This window comes from Rhineura floridana, chromosome 7 (genome assembly GCF_030035675.1).
Source record: "Rhineura floridana isolate rRhiFlo1 chromosome 7, rRhiFlo1.hap2, whole genome shotgun sequence".
NCBI classification, from domain to species: Eukaryota; Metazoa; Chordata; class Lepidosauria; order Squamata; family Rhineuridae; genus Rhineura; species Rhineura floridana.
Genome location: NC_084486.1, coordinates 121,425,088 through 121,445,994, shown reverse-complemented (window position 1 = coordinate 121,445,994; position 20,907 = coordinate 121,425,088). Strand labels below are relative to the sequence as shown.

The 20,907-nt window shown below is 41.1% G+C and overlaps 1 protein-coding gene across 1 annotated transcript in view; it reads left to right on the top strand.

Moving 5' to 3' along the window:
• The window catches only part of GPR149 (G protein-coupled receptor 149), a 65,233-nt gene extending 47,341 nt beyond the window's left edge, over positions 1 to 17,892 (top strand). The window contains exon 4 of the mRNA XM_061634481.1: positions 17,320 to 17,892. Coding sequence (XP_061490465.1) covers positions 17,320 to 17,892 — 573 coding nt within the window. The remainder of the gene's footprint in view (positions 1 to 17,319) is intronic.
• The last annotated feature ends 3,015 nt before the right edge of the window (positions 17,893 to 20,907 follow it).

Genomic DNA, 20,907 nt, shown 5'->3' with positions numbered 1-20,907 from the left:
GGAGGAGAGGGGGGAAAGTCCCATTGTGTTAGTGGCAATCCTTGCACTGACAGGACCCTGGCTTAGCACTACATTGGAAATAGCCAAATGACTCCTTCAGCTATCCTCACAGTGATTGAATTATACAGCCACAAGAGTGGCTGTATACTATAGCCAGTATGGATTTTGCATTCCACAATGTTAAATTGAAAATACCTCCATGCCATTCTGATGCTTCCCATAAGCTCATTTCAAAACAAAACCTTACAAAACTTATAGCCCTGAACTCAGAAACGTTTGCTTAAAAACCCTCTACATTTCCATGGCAATACACAAAACAGTCAAGAGAGAATCCAGAATCAAAATGTAAAAAGAGAGAGAGAAAATCCAGACTCCTGCTTTTTCTGTCAGTGTTCTCATAACTTGTTGAAATTAATTAAAAATCAGCAATGTTCACAGAATACCTGTAATCCTATTACTTACATTGTCCCATACTCTAACCTTCATCTTCTGCAGTTTAAAAGATAAAAAAATAACTGGCCAATTTTTAATTAATTTAAGAAATTTAGCATTGGAGTCAATGATAAGCTAGGGCATGCTCAGTGAGAACCAAGTGTCAATGTTCTAAAAGCCAGATTAACAGCTGTTTGGCTTGGCTAATCAGAGCTTGGAAAAGTTACTTTTTTTGAACTACAACTCCCATCAGCCCAATCCAGTGGCCATGCTGGCTGGGGCTGATGGGAGTCATAGTTCAAAAAAGTAACTTTTCCAAGCTCTGTGGCTAATCAAGTGGCCACACCCACACCACACTTTTATTTCACTTGGGACAGTCATGGCTTCCCCCAAAGAAACCTGGGAAGTGTAGTTTCTGAGGGGTGCTGAGAGGAGACTTCTGTTCCCCTGACAGAGCTCCAGTGGTCAGAGTAGTTTAACAGTCAGATGCTCTGATTGAAGCTCTGTGAGGGGAACAGGGTGTCTCCTAACAACTCTCAGCACCCTTCACTAACTACACTTCCCAGGATTCTTTGGGAGAAGCCATGACTGTCTAAACTGAAATACAGGTCTGCTGTGGATGTGGCCAGGGACAGATTTGGTTTAAATTTGGGTGGGAGGCTACATGTGCCTGTTATAGAATAAAAAGGTGGGGGAAACCCTGAAAAAGAATGAACTTGTTCACAATGCTTTTCTTTCGGAAAGGAAAGGGGCTTCCCCTCTGCCCAGTGCTCACCCACCCAATCTCCTCCCTTTTCCCCCTCCCTGCCCCTCCCCCTAGTCAGTTTCACCTATCCTCAGCATGATTGCACAGCAATAAATCCCTCAGAACTCAATGAGCATGCAAATGATCAAACCTGCCCTCCCTCCTCCTCCCTCCCATCACCTCCATTTTGCCCCTTCCCCCTTCATTCACCTGCCCCCTCCCCTTCCAATCCCCCCTTCCCCTTCCCCTCCCCCTCCTTCAGCTTCCATCTCCCTTCCCTTCCTCCTTTCCCCTCCCCCTCCTCCTTACCCATGGTCAGTTTTAGCTATGTTAACCATGATTGCATGGGAGTAAATCCCACTGAACTCAATAAGCATGCAAATGATCAGACCTGTCTTTCCCCATCTTCCCCTCTCCTCTCCCTTTCCTCTTCTTCCTCCCCTCCCCTCTTCCTTCTTTCTCCTTCCCTACCCAGTCCAGCCCTCCCTCCCTCTTCTCCTCCCCCATGTCAGTTTACCTATCCTAAACATGATTGCACAGGAGTAAATCCCACTGAACTCAATAAGCATGCAAGATCAAACCTGCCCTCCCCCTGCCCTCTCCATCCTGCTTGCTCCCATCCCCCTCCTTCCCTCTGACCTTCCTCCCCCTCCCCTCCCCATCCCCTATGGTCAGTTTCACCTATCCTAAGCATGATTTCAGGGGAGTAAATCCTACTGAACTCAATAAGCATGCAAATGATCAATCCATTCTCAGCAAACTTGCACGGGATCCCATTTCTTACCTTCCAGATTAAAAAGCAGAGAAATTCACTAATGGGAAAAAAAACCCTTGTGGTTTAAGAACATACCTATAGCCAACAGGTATTTCTATCAAACTTTAAAAAGCAGGAAAATTGGGCAGCTATAGTGAATGCACCAGGGAAGCAGGAGACCTGACCTCCTCTCTGAGATATTGTTACCAAATTTTTCCAAGCTACACAGGAAGTGGATTGAACTGTGAAAGACCAACCCAAATTGTGTTTGCATTTTTACAAACTTGTAGGGCAGTACAATATCTCAGAGAGGCGGTCAGGTCTCCTGCTCCCCTGGAAATAGTTGGCTATAGGTACATTCTTAAACCACAAGGGTTTTTTTCCTATTAGTGAAAATATATTCAGATTGCAATCAAGAGACAAAGTTTTAGATACAACTACTGAATGTGTCTTAGAAGAGTTTGTTATGAAGTCAACTGGAGTACTTAATGGCAAAACAAACAGGATAACCCTCAAGATATGCTGGAAAATGTGGTGTTTTTTTTTAAAAAAAACTACCAAAATCAGAGATATTGAGTGTTGCACATGAAGGCTGACCTCTAATACCATAAATTCCCAGCAGAAGGAAATAGTGCATGGTTCTAAGACCACAGGCACCAGGGCTTGCAGCTGAAAGGAATGAGCATTCTGCCATTATACAAAATGCCTGATTCAATGAAAGATCCACTGCTCCACAGAGCCAGGAAGCACAGCTGGAGTGTGGGAAGGGAGGCCATATGATTTAGAACCCCACATGATTGATTGATTTTGATTCCATTTATGAATCACTTTCCATTAAGTATCTCAAAGCAATTCCACAGTAAAAGCAATTTTAAAAATTACAAATCATTCCATATATAAAAACAAGTTCAAATCCAATACATATACGGAATGGGATAAAAATTTATTTATTCATTTATTGCATTTGTATACCGCCCCATAGCCGAAGCTCTCTGGGTGGTTTACAACAATTAAAAACATTAAAAACAAATATACAAATATACAAATTTAAAAACATTTTTTTAAAAAGCAATTTAAAAACACATGCTAAAATGCCCGGGAGAAGAGGAAAGTTGTGACCTGGCGCCAAAAAGATAACAGTGTTGGTGCCAGGCCAAAAATCTCCACAATCAGGACCCTAAATTGCATGGGGAGCATGTGATGTTCCTGTATTAGTGTAAATAGGGTAAGTGTTGTTTGTATAGGAGATACATGGTAAGTAGAATGAAAGAGGAAGGGGGAGTGAATGGGCAGTAGAATGCTGGATGATTGGCTGAATGTTTAAAATGGCTGACAGTATAAAGGGAAGAATGACAGGTAAATCTGGGTGGACGTTGGTGGACTTGAGAGGGTTGTTTTGGTGGGTTTTGAGAGGAGATTGTGTGGAGAGTTGGTGGATGTGAGGAGAGGGTGGAGTTCGGATTAATACTAAGACCAGTACCTCAGGAATAGATGTAACCATATGCTTAAGTGCCTTTTAAAGAAATCTTGTTATCTTTGTTATTCAATAAATACTTTTGGTTTACCAAAGGCCTGATCCTTGGCTGGGATTTCACAGACCAGAAGGGAGGGTAAGGTAAATACCAAGGCTGAAGGATAACAAATGGTGGCAGCAGGGAAGGGTAGAATAACACCACAAGCAGTCTGAGTAAATCAAAGGGATTGGGACAGCTTAAGCACGCAGTCACAGAGGTAACCTAATTGAGGGAGACTCAGGCCGAGTCTCTGGGACTACTGGTTATAGGACGTGACTGGTGGTGCTGCCTAGCAGGGGGATCTGTTGAGATCTGTGCTAGAGCGGGGAGAGAAACCATAAAAAAGGACAGTCCAGACTGGTGGAGTCCCTGGTGGTGCCTAGAGACAGGCAGTAACCACGAGCAGGTAGGAACCTGACAGGGAGAGCCAGGGAAGGGCGTCACAGAGCACCCATGGCTACAGCAGCCTCCCCATTGCAGTTTGCCTCCCAGCGCACGAAGGGTGGTGGGATGGAGATGCAATGGAGTGGGAAGCTAACTAGCATGTCCCCACATTCCTCTCATGAAATTTTAATCAAGTGAGAACAATGTCTCCATAAGGTTCTATCTAGTTGTTTTTGCATGTCCACACTTGCAGAATTAACCAACAGTTCTCCTATCATTTTCCTGAAAGTCAGTCCTTTCAAAATCAGTTAGATTTACTCCTGAGTAAATATGCTTAGGAACTGGGACTGATGCTAACTTGTTCTTGTACAATTCCAGATCTAAGCTCCTGGTGAATGTTTGCCAAGTTTTGAGTGAGTGTGATAGTATGTAAAGCAACCCTTACCCTGCTGATTTTCAGATTCTAGACCAGTATGGCACTTGGTAAATATAATAACCGTAACTGATTTATGCAGTGGAGATTAGAATTTAAATGCTAACATTTTCAGATGAGACTGCTGAATATGTTAAACCAGAATGATGCTAGACTGTCCAGACTTTGGAAGGGGAAAAAAAGCAGTGAATAAAAATAAAAAGTTTGATTAGGAAAGGTTTTCTCACTTAGAAAACCACTTCCTCTTCCCTTGTGCAAAAAGATAATTGTCCTGGTGCATTTGAGTGGATATAAACAACAACCACCAATAACAACTTTGCTCTGCAATGACAGAGAGCTAAATAAGCAGGTTCTATATTACTTAATTTCCTTCTCTTTTTTTAACTTTACCATTTTGCTTTATATAAATATAAATGTGTTGAATAATGTGCGGAAGAAGTACTGATTATGTAATTGGCATATGGGGTCTCAATGCTTCTTGAATTAATCTTACACATATGTTTTGAGGTATAATGTATAAAATCAGAGGAACTTACTACAGGGGAAAAAATTATTCTTCAGAATATCTCAAATGAGGATTCCAGGGAAGAAATATCATTGTAGAAATGAGCACAACCACTACTAGCTTTAGGTGCTTTCTTTTTCATTTCACAACACCGTCAACATTTTTTTCTGCCTTTGTAGTAATATAACAGTGTCATGTATAATCCGGAATGGAATACATAAGTGGAATGGAATATATGAGAAGTCATCATTACAAATCTGATGGATTTAAATCTGACCCAGTGAAGCCATCCCATCAGCACAAGGACTTCTGCCTGCACAATGGTCCTTCCCCTCCCTCTTCTTGTATGCCTCTGTGCCCCCTGTCTGATCCAGAGGGTTGGAAACCCTCAGAATAGATTTGGAAGGGGCACAGGGGGCACAAAGGAAGAGGAGAGGGAAAGGAACCCCTTGCACTCATGAGACAACTTTATTTAAAACACTTTATTTATAAGAATATTTATAAACCACCAATGCATAAAAATTATGGCACTACAATAAAATCGTTAAACCATCTCAAAATTATAAAATATGGGACAAATGACCAACACTCAGTCAAAAGGCTTGGCAAAATAGAAACATTTTTATCAGTTGACAAAATATCAAAATGTAGGTGTCTGTCTGATTTCAATGGGAATTGTATTCCAAAGTATTGATGTCACCGCACTAAAAGCCTTAATTCATGGAGAAACTAAATGAATATGATGGACTACTCAGACATATTTCTGCTCCTAATGTTCTTTAAAACTCAGTAAAAGCTCCATATATGCATATAGTATGTATGAGCCCTCATTCAGCTGACATTAGAAATGGTAGGGCTGCATCCTATTAGCACTTACTGGGCAGCAAACATGTGTAGGATTGAGCTGTAAGTCCTACTGAAAACAGTGGAGCAAATTAGTTACAACTAACATGTTGCTTCAAATGGGACTATCTGGAATTGTTGGTGCCCCGAGTAGTAAGACATCAGCCCTACAGGGTGGACCATCTCCCTGGGGAACAGAGCCACACTTCCCCAACAGAGTGCTCTCCAGCTGTTTGGGACTATATTATCCCTGATGATTGGTTATGCTGGCTGGGGCAGATGGGAGTTGGAATACAGCAACATATGGAAGCCCCCAGGTACCAGGATGGGGAAGGCTGAACAAACATTTCCCATGTTCTGGAATGGTTCTGTCTACATGCAAACTGACCATTGGCTCCCCTCAACAGAATAGCTACATGGGCTTCCTGCTCAGGCTTGGACTTTGTCTTGGCAACAAAAATTTCTTTTATGGCTCTGGTTCATTCTGACTCTTGACTCGACCATCAATGTGTTTCCTGGCTCCCATTTGACAGTTGCCTGTGGCTCAGCCTGGACAGGGGCTTGATCACAATTTTAGCTAAATCAGGACTGTGATATTAAACAGGAGTTACAGTCCAACAACATCTGGAGGGCACCACATTGCTACCCCTAGCTTTCTTTCTAAATTTTGGCATTTTGGTAGACAATGAAAAAAGGGAAGGAGAGGAAGGAAGAAGCAAGAGTAACAACAGAGGGAAAGGAGGCAAGACTTATTCTGTACTTCTAATTTTTTAAAAATGCACATATCCCCTTAATCAAAAATATTAGCTATGTGCCAGAGGAAATTGGATCCATAGTGATTACAGGTTTCCTTTCTGTTCAGCAATAATTCATTCTCATTGAACAATGCCAAGCATTCTCACATGGCCTGTGAGATATAGTTCTGTTTTCCAGAAATCTAATTAGACACGCCTAAAACCATAATCTCACCGTGCACTCGATCTGCGTTAGAGCAATCAGCCTTCATTCATCTCAGTTTTCTATGTCCTTCAGATGCGCTAAGTGGATTTTTGACTGAAGCTCCAGGCTATATACATTAACAGAGAATGTAGTCTGAGCCTTGAGTGCAAAACATCCCCTGATGCTTACAGAAGGAGCCTTGACAGCTGTGCAGACACTAGGCAACACTAGGCAACAGCAGAGAGTGCTGCAGCACACACAGGTCTCATACAGATTATGTGGAAGTAAATTATGAAACTCTTTCACCATCTGGCTTGCCAGTGGCCATTGTGAGATAAGATGCTCTTTCCAGACTTTCACAGACAAATCAATTTCTCAAGCTTTCACACACATATTGAAAGAATTTTTTTAAAACTCAGTGCTAGTCCTATACTGACTAGACTCATTGAAGTTAATAAACATGACTAACTTAAGCTTGTTGATTTCAATGGGCCTTTTCCGAGTAGGACGTAGTTGAATATGATGCTTTGGACATGGGATAGCATGATTAACACTCGATGGGGATTGTCCTTGACATTTATTTTCCTGATGAAGAACCTACTGAGACAAAGATAGAGAATGTCAGGCCTGTGGGTGAAATGAGGCCCTCTAGGCCTCTATATTTGGTCCTTGGTACTCTCTCAAGACCACTCCCCCTGGCCTCAGGCCGCACCCCTCACCAGCCTTGTTTTGTACTCCTAGTGTTTTGCTGACTGAAATGTCTATTTGAATTGTGAATGTCTCCTGTTTGGATGGAGGCTAGAGAGGGGAATGCACTCAAGTGTAGAAAGTGGACAACTGTACAATGGTAAAATTTACATTCATTGATCCGCCCACTTTTGCCTCTGGCCCCACCCACCACCGGCATGTGGCCCCCATAAAGTTTCCCAGAAGGGATTGCAGCTCTCAGATTCAAATAGGTTGCCTACCCCTGTATTAAGACAACCCGTATGCTCTGTCATTTTCCATTCCGTGAGGTATGTTGATAACCCTAGCTCATTTCAAGCTAGACTCTTTGTCTAAGTATCAAATAGTCCTAACAATTCAATTGTGGGTGGGGACATTGCAAAAAAAAAAGAAGAGGAAATGTGACACACACACAAAAGAGGGCAAAAGAGAACACAGCATTGCATAAAATTTGCATTTTTATTTAACAAGGTTTACACTGCTTAATCAAAAAAAATTAAGAGGTTTTCATAAAGCATTATAAAATATTCATATTAGAATACCAGCAAAATAAAACTTTAAAAACAAGTAGACATACCATTTGTCAAAATATAGATCAAATCAACACTTTAAAATAGATATACATAAAATTACATGTCTGGGTAGACTTGCCGAAACAAAAACATTTTTAGGAGGTGCATAAAACAATACAGTGAATGTGCCTGCCCAATATTTAAAATGCTAATTTATATGTATAGACACAAACCGAGAAATACTTACTATAATTTAAATATATATGTCTCACCATAGTGGGGAACGTTGTGATCAGAAGACCTGATGCCGTCCAGGTGCTAACGGTTCATAGGCACCTTCAAGGCCCCTCCTGCTCTCCCTCCTCTGATTTAAACCAGATTTGGACCAGGCAGTCCTTCAGAGGACTATCCTCTGTAAAGTAGCACACATGGCCACACTACTCCAAGCCAATCCACATTTATTCAGAATTAGTCCCACAAATTTCACCGGACATCCTTCCAAGCAATTCTGCATAGGATCATAGCCTACATATTTGAAGGGTGGCTTTAAATAATAAGGCTGCAATCCTAACCCAGTTACATAGGAGTAAGCCCTATAGAAATCTACAGGACTTACTTCGGTTCGGCTTGCAGCATAAATAATAAGCATGATTCATGTTACCTTTCCACAGCAGAGCCTTATAAAAGTTTCAGCAGCATGGGAAAAAGAAAAAAGAAAGCCTTCGTAACTCATTTGGCTTTTACTAAAATACCCTCACAACAGAAAAAACTGCTCGAGCTCTGCTTCCCTGGAAACGTCAACAGGCAAACAGCTCTGATATTATGCATACCCTTCAGTTCACAGTGAAAAGGAATACAAAAAGGGAGTGCAGAGTTCCATGTATGCTGTGAAATTGGACTTCGCCAAGTCCACTAGTCGAAATGGCAGACTCGGGAGTTACTAGTGGATAAAAGATAGCACAGACAAACATCATATTCTGGCTGGATTGTGGTACAAAGTCCTACACTCCTAGGCAATGTTGGTTTGCTTTTTTAAAATACCACTGCCATAATCTTAGTTTTCCAAGAGGGCCATTTAGGACATTAGGGAAACCTAAAATGCTGACCCTGTAAGCAAGTTCTGTGTTTCTCTTGTTATTAATTTATTGATTGTTTGAAAAGTTTTATACACAAATAATTCCCAGTTCCCCATTCTCCCGTCCCTCATATACATATATATCCTATACTGGAACTTTCCTGTGTTGTATAGAAATTCTGTAAATAACCACAGCTCCGATGTTACTAAGCCCATCCTTTATTCTCAAACCCATCCACCTTAATTGATTCCCTTCTTGGCCTGCCCTGTCCCTTTCACAATTCTATCTGCCCTATACATTTAGAGCAGGATCATATCATTTTAAACAGTCATGGCTTCTCCCGAAGAATCCTGGGAATGGTACTTTGTTGAGGGTGCTAAGAGTTGTTGTTGTTATGTGCCTTCAAGTCGATTACGATTTATCATTGGCGATCACTCGTGGCAGAGTAAAATTGTCTTCCAGGGTAAGGTCTTTAACAGTGGGTCCGTAAGTGACTGTGGAGGCCAATTCTGGATCCACACAGCCTCCCACAGTGAGGACATAGGTTTTCAGATGGAAGATGGTCAGGATGAGGATTTGCTTGACATGCCGTCCGCTTAGCTCGTTTGTCCCTTTCGCCCTGTACTTGTGCTTCTTCAAAGTCCACAGCACCTTTGATAATGGCTGACCTCCAATTGGGACTCTCATGGGCCAAGGCTTCCCAGTTCTCGATACTCATGTTACATTTTTTTAGATTAGCTTTGAGAACATCTTTAAACCTCTTTTGCTGTCCACTGATATTCCATTTTCCATCCTTAAGTTGGGAGTAATGTAGCTGCTTTGGAAGATGGTGATCAGGCATTCGAATGTTGGAGGATCATTGTTTCAACACTGGTGGTCTTTGCTTCTTCCAATACACTATCATTAGTCCGCCTATCTTCCCAAGTAATTTGCAGAATTTTCCGGAGGCAGCATTGGTGGAATCTTTCAAGAAGTTGGGAGTTGCATTTATAGATGGTCCATGTTTCACAGGCGTACAGTAAGGTCGGTAGTACAATGGCTTTGTAAATAAGCATTTTGGTCTCCCTGCGAATATCCCGATCCTCGAACACTTTAAGCTTCATTCGGGAGAATGCAGCACTTGCAGAGCTCAGACAATGTTGAATTTCAGTGTCGGTGTCAGCTTTTACAGAGAGATGGCTGCCAAGATAAGTGATCAACATTCTCCAGCGTCGCACCATTAAGCTGGATTGATGGTGCTACAGAGGGATTGGTTCGCACTTGCTGATGAAGCACTTTGGGATTTTTTACGTTAAGCGAGAGGCCAAGCTTTTCATATGCTTCTGCAAAGACATTTAGGATAGTTTGAAGATCTTCCTCTGAATGCGCGGAGACTACATTATCATCAGCATATTGAAGTTCTACGACAGAGGTTGTAATTACCTTACTTTTTGCTTTCAGCCTACTGAGATTAAAAAGCTTTCCCTCTGTTCGATATGTGATTTCCACGCCAGTGGGAAGTTTCCCCTCAACAAGGTGTAGAATCATGGCAATGAAAATAGCAAATAAGGTTGGAGCAATGTTTGACGCCTGATCCCACTTTGAAAGGATCACTTTGAGAGCCATTGTTATCCAAAATTGTCACCATCATGTTGTCATGGAGGAGTTGCAAAATATTCACAAATTTATCAGGGCATCCAATTTTCAGACGGATGGTCCAGAGAGCAGTTTGATTTACAGTATCAAAGGCCTTAGTCAGATCAATAAACACCATATACAGAGGTCGGTTTTGCTCCCTGCATTTTTCTTGAAGCTGTCGTGCAGTGAAGATCATGTCCACTGTCCCCCTGGAAGGGCGGAAACCATTCTGGGATTCAGGGAGATAGGAAGGAGGCAATTTGTGAGGATCCTTGCAAAGATTTTACCTGCGGTACCTAGAAGAGAGATGCCTCGGTAGTTCCCACAATCTGTTCTATCACCCTTCTTGAAAAGAATGATAATTATGGCATCCCTAAAGTCTTCCAGGATCTCCTCCCTCATCCAGATTTTTTCGATGAGTTTATGAAGTTGTTGTGTAAGTTCAGGCCCACCTTCTTTAAAGACTTCAGCAGGAATCCCATCAGGTCCACTAATTTTGTTATTCTTCATTTGATTAATGGCTTTACTGACTTCATCCAAATTAGGGGATACTGCAAGCTCATCTCTAGTTTGTTGTTGTGGAATTTGCGAGAAGACCTCACCAGCCACATAAGAGTTACTATTAAGGAGGTCGTGGTAATGCTCTTTCCAATGCAGTGCAATAGACTCTTTGTCCTTTAGAAGTTTGGTACCATCTATTGAACGTAAGGGATTTGTACCATAATTTGTTGCTCCGTAGATGACCTTTGTGGCATTAAAAAAGCCCCATGCATCATGAGCATCTGCAAAATGCTGGATTTCTTGAGCTTTCTTTATCCACCAGGCATTCTTAAGTTCTCTAGTTCTTCTTTGGACCTCAGCCTTTGCACTGGCATAGATTTTTTTCTTAGCAGCAGTTAATGCCTTTTTGCCATATCTGGAAGGCTTTCCTTTTCTTGTCAATGATATGTTCAATCTCACTCTCATCAAACCAGTCCTGATGTTTCTTAGTTTGGAATCCAATAGTTTGTTCACATGCTGCAATAATGGAAGTCTTCAGTTTAGTCCAGTATTCCTCAATGTTTTCAGGGAGTTCTGTAGGTAGATGTTTCTTGAGAGTTGTTTGAAAGCAGGCTCGCTTAATAGGATCTTGAAGGGCGTGGATGTTCATTTTATGCCTTGGTTTTTTTTCTTGGAGCCTACAATATCAATGGCCACAGTGGATCAAATTAATTGGTGATCTGTCCAGCAGTCATCGGCACTCATCATGGCCCTAGTTAGGAGTACATCACAATGATCTCTGGCACTGACAATTACATAATCCAGGAGATGCCAGTGCTTCAACCGAGGGTGCTTCCATGATGTTTTAAATTTATCTTTCTGGTAAAAGAGTGTGTTTGTAATAACAAGATTATGCTCTGCACATTTAGTCAGAAGTAGAATGTCATTCAGGTTACTATTGCCAACTCCTTCTTTCCCAGTGGTTTCTGGCTATAAATCAGAATCACGCCCAACTCTTGCATTGAAATCACCCAGGAGGATACCTTAGGTATCTCTGATAAGATGGTGTCCAGCTGGGTATAAAAATTTTCCTTGATGTCTTCTTCATCAGCATCTAATGTTGGTGCATAAGCACTTACAATAATTGCCTGCTCATTTTTGGTGAGTTTTAATCAGAGAGTTGAGAGTCGTTCATTAATGCCAGTAGGAACTTCTGACAAGAGCTTCACAAGATCATTTTTAATAGCAAAGCCTACTCCATGTATTCGTCGTTCTTCTCCAGGCAGTCCTTTCCAGAAGGTGTAACCTCCTTTTTCTTCCTTAAGTTGTCCCTCTCCTGTTCTTCAAGGTTCTTGGAGTGCTGCTATGTCAATATTAAAACATCTCAACTCCCTCGCGATGATGGCAGTCCTGTGTTCAGGATGTTCACTATCTGTATTGTCCAGCAATGTCCGTATATTCCATGTTCCAAAATTCACTTGTCTTTTGCGACTGCTAAGTCGTGACCCCACTGTAAGCTGTGATCAAGTCAGGGAGAGAGGTGAGGCAGACTATGTTTAGGGCACCTTTTCTAGCCCCCTCCCCCTATGGGGTGAGCAGAGTGGATCCTGACTGCTCAGTCGTGGTTATAGCTGCTGAACTACTTAACTGCCTCGGTCCTTGAGCCAGGACCACTGAGTCTGTATCCACCACCCATGTGCCAGTCCATGACTAGGGGCTTCTAGATTTCACAGTCCTGCCCCCGTTGCCATTTGCTGATCACCATGGGGCTTTTGTTTTGGTTTGATTTGGTTGGAAGATGCCTGTGTGTGAATTTGTTTTATGTGGGGAGATCGGTGTACGATGATCAACAGACAATCTTGACAGAAAAAGACTTTGATCCAATGGCATGGATACCACGATGATTGGACGTCTTTTATCTGCTGCAGCCTTCATCCTCCTTCACAGCTGTTGTAACATACACATTGTTATCCTCTGCCTGTTCTGCCGTTGAGGACTGTGATGTTCCTGTAGGTTAAGAATCTGTAAATATGGTAAGTGCGGGTCTATTATGTGATATATGGTAATTGACTGAAAGGGGGAGTACATGGGTGAGAAGCTGAAGTATGCTGGATGATGATTGGCTGAGTGGCTGGCTGGCTGAAGGTATAAATGGAGGTTTGTGAGTGATGGGAAGGGGAGAAGTTGTTGAGTTGGTTGGAGTGAGGTCGTTTGGTGAGGGTTGGTTGGCAGAGTTCTGAGGGAAGTTTGGATTGGATTTGGCTGATATTTAAAGAGGATATATATGAACAGAAACATAAAGAGTGACCATATATGAAACCATACGCTTGTGAAACATTCCTAAAGTAATCTTGTTATTTCCTGTTGTTAGTAAATAAATACTTATTTGGTTTACCAAATCCTTGGCTGGGGGAATATACAGACCAGAAGGGAGGGCAAGGTAATTACCAAGGCTGAACAGAAACTGTATCTAATGGTGGCAGTGGTGAAGGGAGATATTGTAACAAGTCAAGTATCCAGAGCAACCCAGAGTTGTATGCTTTATATATACCAGATACAAGGGGGTTGGGAACAGCATAGGCACACAGTCACAAAGTAGCAAGCTATAGAGAGACTTAGGCAAAGTCTCTGGGAGTATTGGTTACAGGAAGTGACTGGTGGTACTGCTTAGCAGTGGGATCTAGTGAGATCTGTGCTAGAGTGGAGTGAGAAACCATATAAAGGACGCTCCTGACTGGTGGTGTCCCTGGTGGTGCCTAGTGAAAGGCAGTAGCCACAAGCAGGTGGGAACCTGACAGGGAGAACTAGGGAAGGACATCACAAGGACATTCTTGGATTGTTCATCGTCTGGTTCCTCTCCCTTGACCTTACTGCCATGGGTGACCCTGCTGGGAGTACATGACTCCCAACGGCATCGCTCGTAGGGTTCATTGGAACACACAAGCCCACTCACCATTACAAGGTGACGATCCAGCGAGGGGATTACGACTTATGGCAACCCTATGAATCAGCGACCTCCAGTAGTATCTGTCATGAACCACCCTGTTCAGATCTTGTACGTTCAGGTCTGTGGCTTCCTTTATGGAATAAATCCATCTCTTGGTTGATCTTCCTCTTTTCCTACTCCCTTCTGTTTTTCCCAGCATTATTGTCTTTTCTAGTGAAGCATGTCTTCCCATTATGTGTCCAAAGTATGATAACCTCAGTGTCATCATTTTAGCTTCTAGTGACAGTCCTGGTTTAATTTCTTCTGACACCCAATTATTTGTCTTTTTCACAGTCCATGGTATGCACAAAGCTCTCCTCCAACACCACATTTCAAATGAGGTGATTTTTCTCTTACCCACTTTTTTCACTGACCAACTTTCACATCCATACATAGAGATCAGGAATACCATGGTCTGAATGACCCTGACTTTAGTGTTCAGTGATACATTTTTGCATTTGAGGACCTTTTCTAGTTCTCTCATAGCTGCCCTCCCCAGTCCTAGCCTTCTTCTGATTTCTTGACTATTGTCTCCATTTTGGTTAATGACTGTGCCGAGCTATTGATCCTTGACAAGGGCAATGTCCTCATTGTCAACTGTAAAGTTATATAAATCTTCTGTTGTCATTACTTTAGTCTTTTTGACTTTCAGCTGTAGTCCTGCTTTTGTACTTTCCTCTTTAACTTTCATCAGCATTTGTTTCAAATCGTTACTGGTTTCTGCTAGTAGTATGGTATCATCTGCATATCTTAAATTATTGATATTTCTCCCTCCAATTTTCACACCTCCTTCATCTTGGTCCAATCCCACTTTCTATATGATATGTTCTGCATATAGATTAAACAAATAGGGTGATAAAATACACCCATCTCACACCCTTTCCGATGGGGAACCAATCAGTTTCTCCATATTCTGTCCTTACAATAGCCTCTTGTCCAGAGTATAGGTTGTGCATTAAGACAATCAGATGTTGTGGCACCCTATTTCTTTTAAAACATTCCATAGTTTTTCATGATCTACATAGTCAAAGGCTTTGCTGTAATCTATATAGCACAGGGTGATTTTTTTCTGAAATTCCTTGCTCCATTCCATTATCCAATGTATGTTTGCAATATAATCTCTGGTGCCTCTTCCCTTTCTAAATCCAGCTTGGACATCTGGCATTTCTCGCTCCATATATGGTAAGAGCCTTTGTTGTAAAATCTTGAGCATTACTTTACTTACATGAGATATTAAGGCAACCGTTCAATAATTATTCATTCCTTGGGATCCCCTTTCTTTGGAATTGGGATGAATATTCCAGTCTGTGGAGCCATTGTTTAATCTTCCATATTTGTTGACAAATTTTTGTCAAAATTTTGACAGATTCGGTCTCAGTAGCTTGTAGCAACTCTATTGGTATGCCGTCTGTTCCTGGTGATTTGTTTCTTCCAAGTATTTTAAGAGCAGCTTTCACCTCACATTCTAAAATTTCTGGTTCTTCATCATACGGTTCCTCCTTGAGCGAATGTACCATCCTGGCATCTCTTTTATAGAATTCTTCAGTGTATTGCTTCCATCTTCCTTTTATTTGATCTCGGTCAGTCAGTGTGTTCCCCTGTTGATTATTCAACATCCCTACTCTTGGTTTAAATTTCCCTTTCAGTTCTCTAATCTTTTGGAATAGGACTCATGTTCTTTCCTTTTTGTTGAGAGTTGTTAGGAGACCCCTATTCCCCTCACAGAGCCACAATTCTCAGAGTTCCCTGGAAAGAGGGATTGGCTGTTGAACCACTCTGCACTTTGCACTTGCAAGGAACCAGAAGAGATGGTATCATCTGAGTAGCAGCAAGAGGGTCAAATAGCATGCAAACAGGCTCTTCACACAATTTCTTCACACCCAGACTACTGCTTCTGGTTGCTCTGCCCTAAATGCAGATCTTGTTCTCACAGCCACTGCTCATGTTCTCTGTTTAAGTTCTCCACGTCTGTGAGTTGCATCCATAGCTACTAAAAATGAGTGGCTTGTCAGTTCATAAATTTCACCAGCAGGCCTCACCAAAGCATGCATGCCTCTCACTCAGTTTCTGGAAGCCATGTTGATTCTTTCCATAAACTCATATTCATTTATATCCATAAAATATTTAACTCTCCATTCCATTTCATTCTCAAGTGGTCCAAACTGGGGAAATCAAAGCTTCACATCCTAAACCATGCATAAAGATGGCTTGAGCCAAAGGAAGGCAATTTGAGGCATCTGGTGCCCCTAACTCATTGAAGCCAAAACTAATAACCTGGGCTGAATGTATTGCCATGCTGCAATGAAGGATAGGTTCAACTCCTCTTGGGAGCCTCCCAACTGATTTAAACACATTCTCCTCTGTGAATTGAGATAAATTGAGTATACCCCCTGGACACCTGTCGGGTATGCTTTAAGTTGGATTCCTGCATTGAACAGGGGGTTAGACTTGATGGCCTTATAGACCCCTTCCTACTCTACTATTCTATAATTCTATGACATCATATTGACTACCCCTGCTTTAATGGTATACACCCCAATCCAGTGAAGCAGTTCAATGCATGAAAATAGGTTTCTGTGTGCCATAAGGTTATGTGGTTGTGAATTTGCTTGTGAATAACTGGACTGGGTCCAATCTTGATTATAGGGACAGCTGCCTGCTGGACTTTTCCAAACTTAATGTCATGGACCTTTTAAAACAGGCTTTAATGGCCTGTCTATTTAGACAGGCTTTTCGTGTTTAATATGCTTAATTGATCTTATTTGGTTTTATTTGACTGCTGTTTACTCTTTCCTTTCCACTCTTTCTTTTAATACTTTTATTGTTGCTTTAGCTTGCATCTTGAAAATTGAGTATGGGAAACCATAGTTTAGCATTATGTCTAAATGAGGTCAGTAGTTAGGTTCTCTTGTGCCAGTAAATTTCATCCACTTTGGCCAAAAGCCAAAAAGTTGATAGCAGTTTTTAGATTCCCCGTTACAGTGAAAGGGGAATTCAGAATTTCATTTTATATAGTGCCTCAGAATATGAATTACAGATTGAAGAGGAGAGAACACAGAGCAAATCAAAAACAGATCAGAATTTTTAAAGAATGCACTGCTACAGATGTAAGGTGTGTCTTGGGGCCTGTGCACACCTCTTTTAAACACATTTTAGACAAACATGTTGTAAATCCTGCATTGTAATATTATAATTCAAAATAAAGAACCATGATTTTTTTAAAGGGCCATGTTTTCACAATGTTGATTAAATCCATGGCATCTAAACTCTGGAGAGTGCATTTTCAGCAATGAAAATAATAAGTGAGGCATAATTGGTTTGTTGACTTGTGGAAGCAACATTAAAGAACATTAACAATTTTATTTCTTTCCAGCGTTCAGGTGGAGCCTTAGCTATTCCTCTATGTGCATTTCAAGGGACCGTCTCTCTCCATGCGCCCACAGGGAAAACCCTCTCTTTATCTACATATGAGGTAAGCACAGAAGGACAGAAAATAACACCTACATCAAAGAAAATTGAAGTGTATCGCTCCAAGAGTGTGGGTCATGAGCCAAACCCTGAGGATTCTCCAACCACATTTGCCGACACAAGTGTGAAGATTCACTTAGAAGTGCTTGAAATTTGTGACAACGAGGAAGCTATGGACACAGTGTCAATCATCAGTAATATCAGCCAGTCGTCTACCCAAGTCCGTTCTCCGTCCTTGCGTTATTCTCGGAAGGAGAACAGATTTGTTTCATGTGATTTAGGGGAAACAGCTTCCTATTCACTTTTCATACCATCAAACAATCCTGACAGCGATATTAATATATCAATCCCTGACACTGTGGAAGCCCACAGGCAGAATAGTAAAAAGCAACATATGGAGAAAGAAGGTTATCAAGAAGAGATACAAATGTTAAACAAAGCATACAGAAAAAGAGAAGAAGGCGGTGCCAACAACTAAAATGAACAGTTTCATCTATTAGACTTGGATAATTTGGGTCTTCTGAGTCAACACATGCTGCTCTATTATCTCATTGTTAAGGATACTGATAGAACAGTGGAAAACATCAGTGCATTTAGGATAGAATTCAAGATATGATGTGACAAAGGTCACCATCGTGCATGTTGTTTTAGGATTTAATTGTATGCAGAATTGCAGCCAAAACTTTTAAAGCTGCTGTAATAGGTGACGGGAGTGGGGTGCTTTTCTAAATTAATTTTTAATTGCATTTGTTTTGGTTTTAAGCTATCTACCTATGGAAACATACACAGGAACAAGTGGTGAAGTCACTTCCCACCTGAGTTTTTATCATTTTGAAAATATATTTATTACAATAAAATCTTTAACAATAAGCTCTTCCAAGGTTCTAAACTGCACCAGGAGCGTACACACATTGGGGAAGTTTCCCACTTGGAGCCATCCAACAAAGCTGAATATTGGAAGATTCAGGACAAAAGTAGGTACTTCTTCATGCAGCACTTAGTTAAACTATGGAATTCTATAGTGATGACCACCAACTTGGATAGCTTTAAAAGGGGATTAGACAAATTCATGGAGAATAAGGCCACTAGCCATGATGGTTCTGTCCTACCTCCAGTGTCAGGGCAAGTATGCTTCTGAATACCAGTTGCCAGGAATCCCAAGTGGGGAGCATGCTTTGCACTCAGGTCCTGCTTGTGGGCTTCCTATTAGTATCTGATTGGCCACTGAATGAACAGGATGCTGGATTAGATGGTACTTTTGCCTGATCCAGCCGGGGTCTTTTTATGTCCTGCAGAAGTACAGCTCCCCATTGCATGGACAGCTGCAGAGCTGAGTAACGAGAACATAATGGAGGAGACAGGGCCAACAACTTTGTCCCTACTCTACTCCTCGCACAATACTAATCATGTGGGCAGGTGCACTTCAGAACAGAGCTATAGTATTTATCCCATAGGATGTAAAGGAAGCACATTTATACACTCAGTTTAAGCTGTTCCAAAACAATCAAGTATAGATTGTCCAGTTTTAATCAATATTCAAATATAAAGGGACATCAAACTGGCATTAAACCAGGGTAACCAAAATAACAAAGGGAAATGCTCCTTGACCGGTCAGAACAAAAGAACAAAAGTCAGAAGCGATACAAAGCAACACATTTTATTCAGTTTGTTATTATATATAAAAATGTTAAGGAGCAAAACTAACCATTTTAAAATAAAAGAGAGGAAATCCTTATTCCAAGACGGAGAAAAATAACATGGTGAGTAACAATTGCAGTTGCCAAATGTGTTTTAACCTTGCTACAGTATCTTTTTCAGTGGCATGTACATTTATTATTTATTTATTTATTACATTTATATACCACCCCATAGCCGAAGCTCTCTGGGCAGTTTACAGCAATTAAAAACAATAAAAACAAATATACAAATTTTAAAACACAAAAAATTTAAAAACAATTTAATTTAAAAAAAACACAACAATTTAAAAACACATGCTAAAATGCCTGGGAGAAGAGGAAACCTGACCTGGCTCCGAAAAGATAACAGTGTTGGTGCCAGGCGCACCTCGTCATAAAGATCATTCCATAATTTGGGGGCCACCACTGAGAAGGCCCTCTCCCTTGATATGTACATATCAATGATGGGATTAGCTGCTCCTGCTATGAGAACAGACATTCTGTAATGCATTTTTCTTACTTTCAGGGACTTGCATCTGAATATTTGAAACTGTAATTAGATCAGCTTCTTACCCAGATTTGGAGAGTCTTGGGAGTGGATGATTTTTCCATAATAAATAAAAAGGGGGTGTAACCAACTGCTTAGAGTAGACCCAATGGAATTAATGGACCCAAGTTAGTAATGCCAATTATTTCCAGGGGTTCACTCTGAGTGTGACTAATGTTGGATGCAGCCCTATGTGAACACAAGCCCTGATTTTGGTATGACCAAATATGGCTCTATTATAGAGTGGTGGACAGAGGAATCCTATCAGTGGTGATTTAGCACCTTGGACAGCTCCTTGAAATTTCAGACTAAAACCCAAAGAGGATTCCACTGCCCCACTGACATGGAGCCACCAGCCTCCACTGAACCCTATAGGTATTGGGGGTATTTTCTCCCCATTACAGAGATGTTTCTAGGAAATGAGGGGACTTTGGATCCAAAATCTTCCCCAACACCTCATTTTTGCTTTTATTTCCCTTGTAACATCAAGGAAAATTCAGCAATGGTAGGGGCACTTTCTGCCACAGCATTGGGGAGGCTTCTCAATGGGGAAATCCCTCTCCTATCACATGGCTACATCTCCATCTGTGAGGAGGGAGATCCACAGTATCCAGCAGCCTCTCAGTTTGCTTCTTAATCCACCAATTCCCATTTATTTGCTCATAAAGAAGACAACAAGAATGGCAACTGAAACTGTTAGTCACTATGGTTACTGGTGATTTCATCAGCTACTTTCTGTAACAGAGTAAGGACATCATTTCATAAACAATGTGTTTTTAAAAAGTTTTCACATTTTAAACATTTTAGATTTGTTTTTAAACACTTTTATATAAATAACAAATGAAGTTGATGTTTGTTGCAGCTGACTGGTTTTTTTTTTAACTTCTGTACTATTTGCTAACATTTAAGTATCCACATCTTGTAAATATGGCCATTTGCATTTTGACATATTTGCTTTGTTTTGCATTGCACAAACTATATAAAAAGTTGAGATGCTATATGTTGTAACTTTTGGTCCTGACAATTGAATCCAAACATTGTGGTTTACCTGAATCTCAGATTGGGTTCTCCAGCTATTTATTTACACATATGACAAATTCAACACAATGTCAATGTTACTGCAACAAAAGCACTGATTTCATGATGTGTGATCTCATGAACCCAGAGACAGGTAACTGAACACTGAAGAGCTAATTTATAGGTGCTAGTAGTGTGAACCTAAACTGGTTGATCCATCATCTGTATATGTACTCCAGTACACACACAGCTC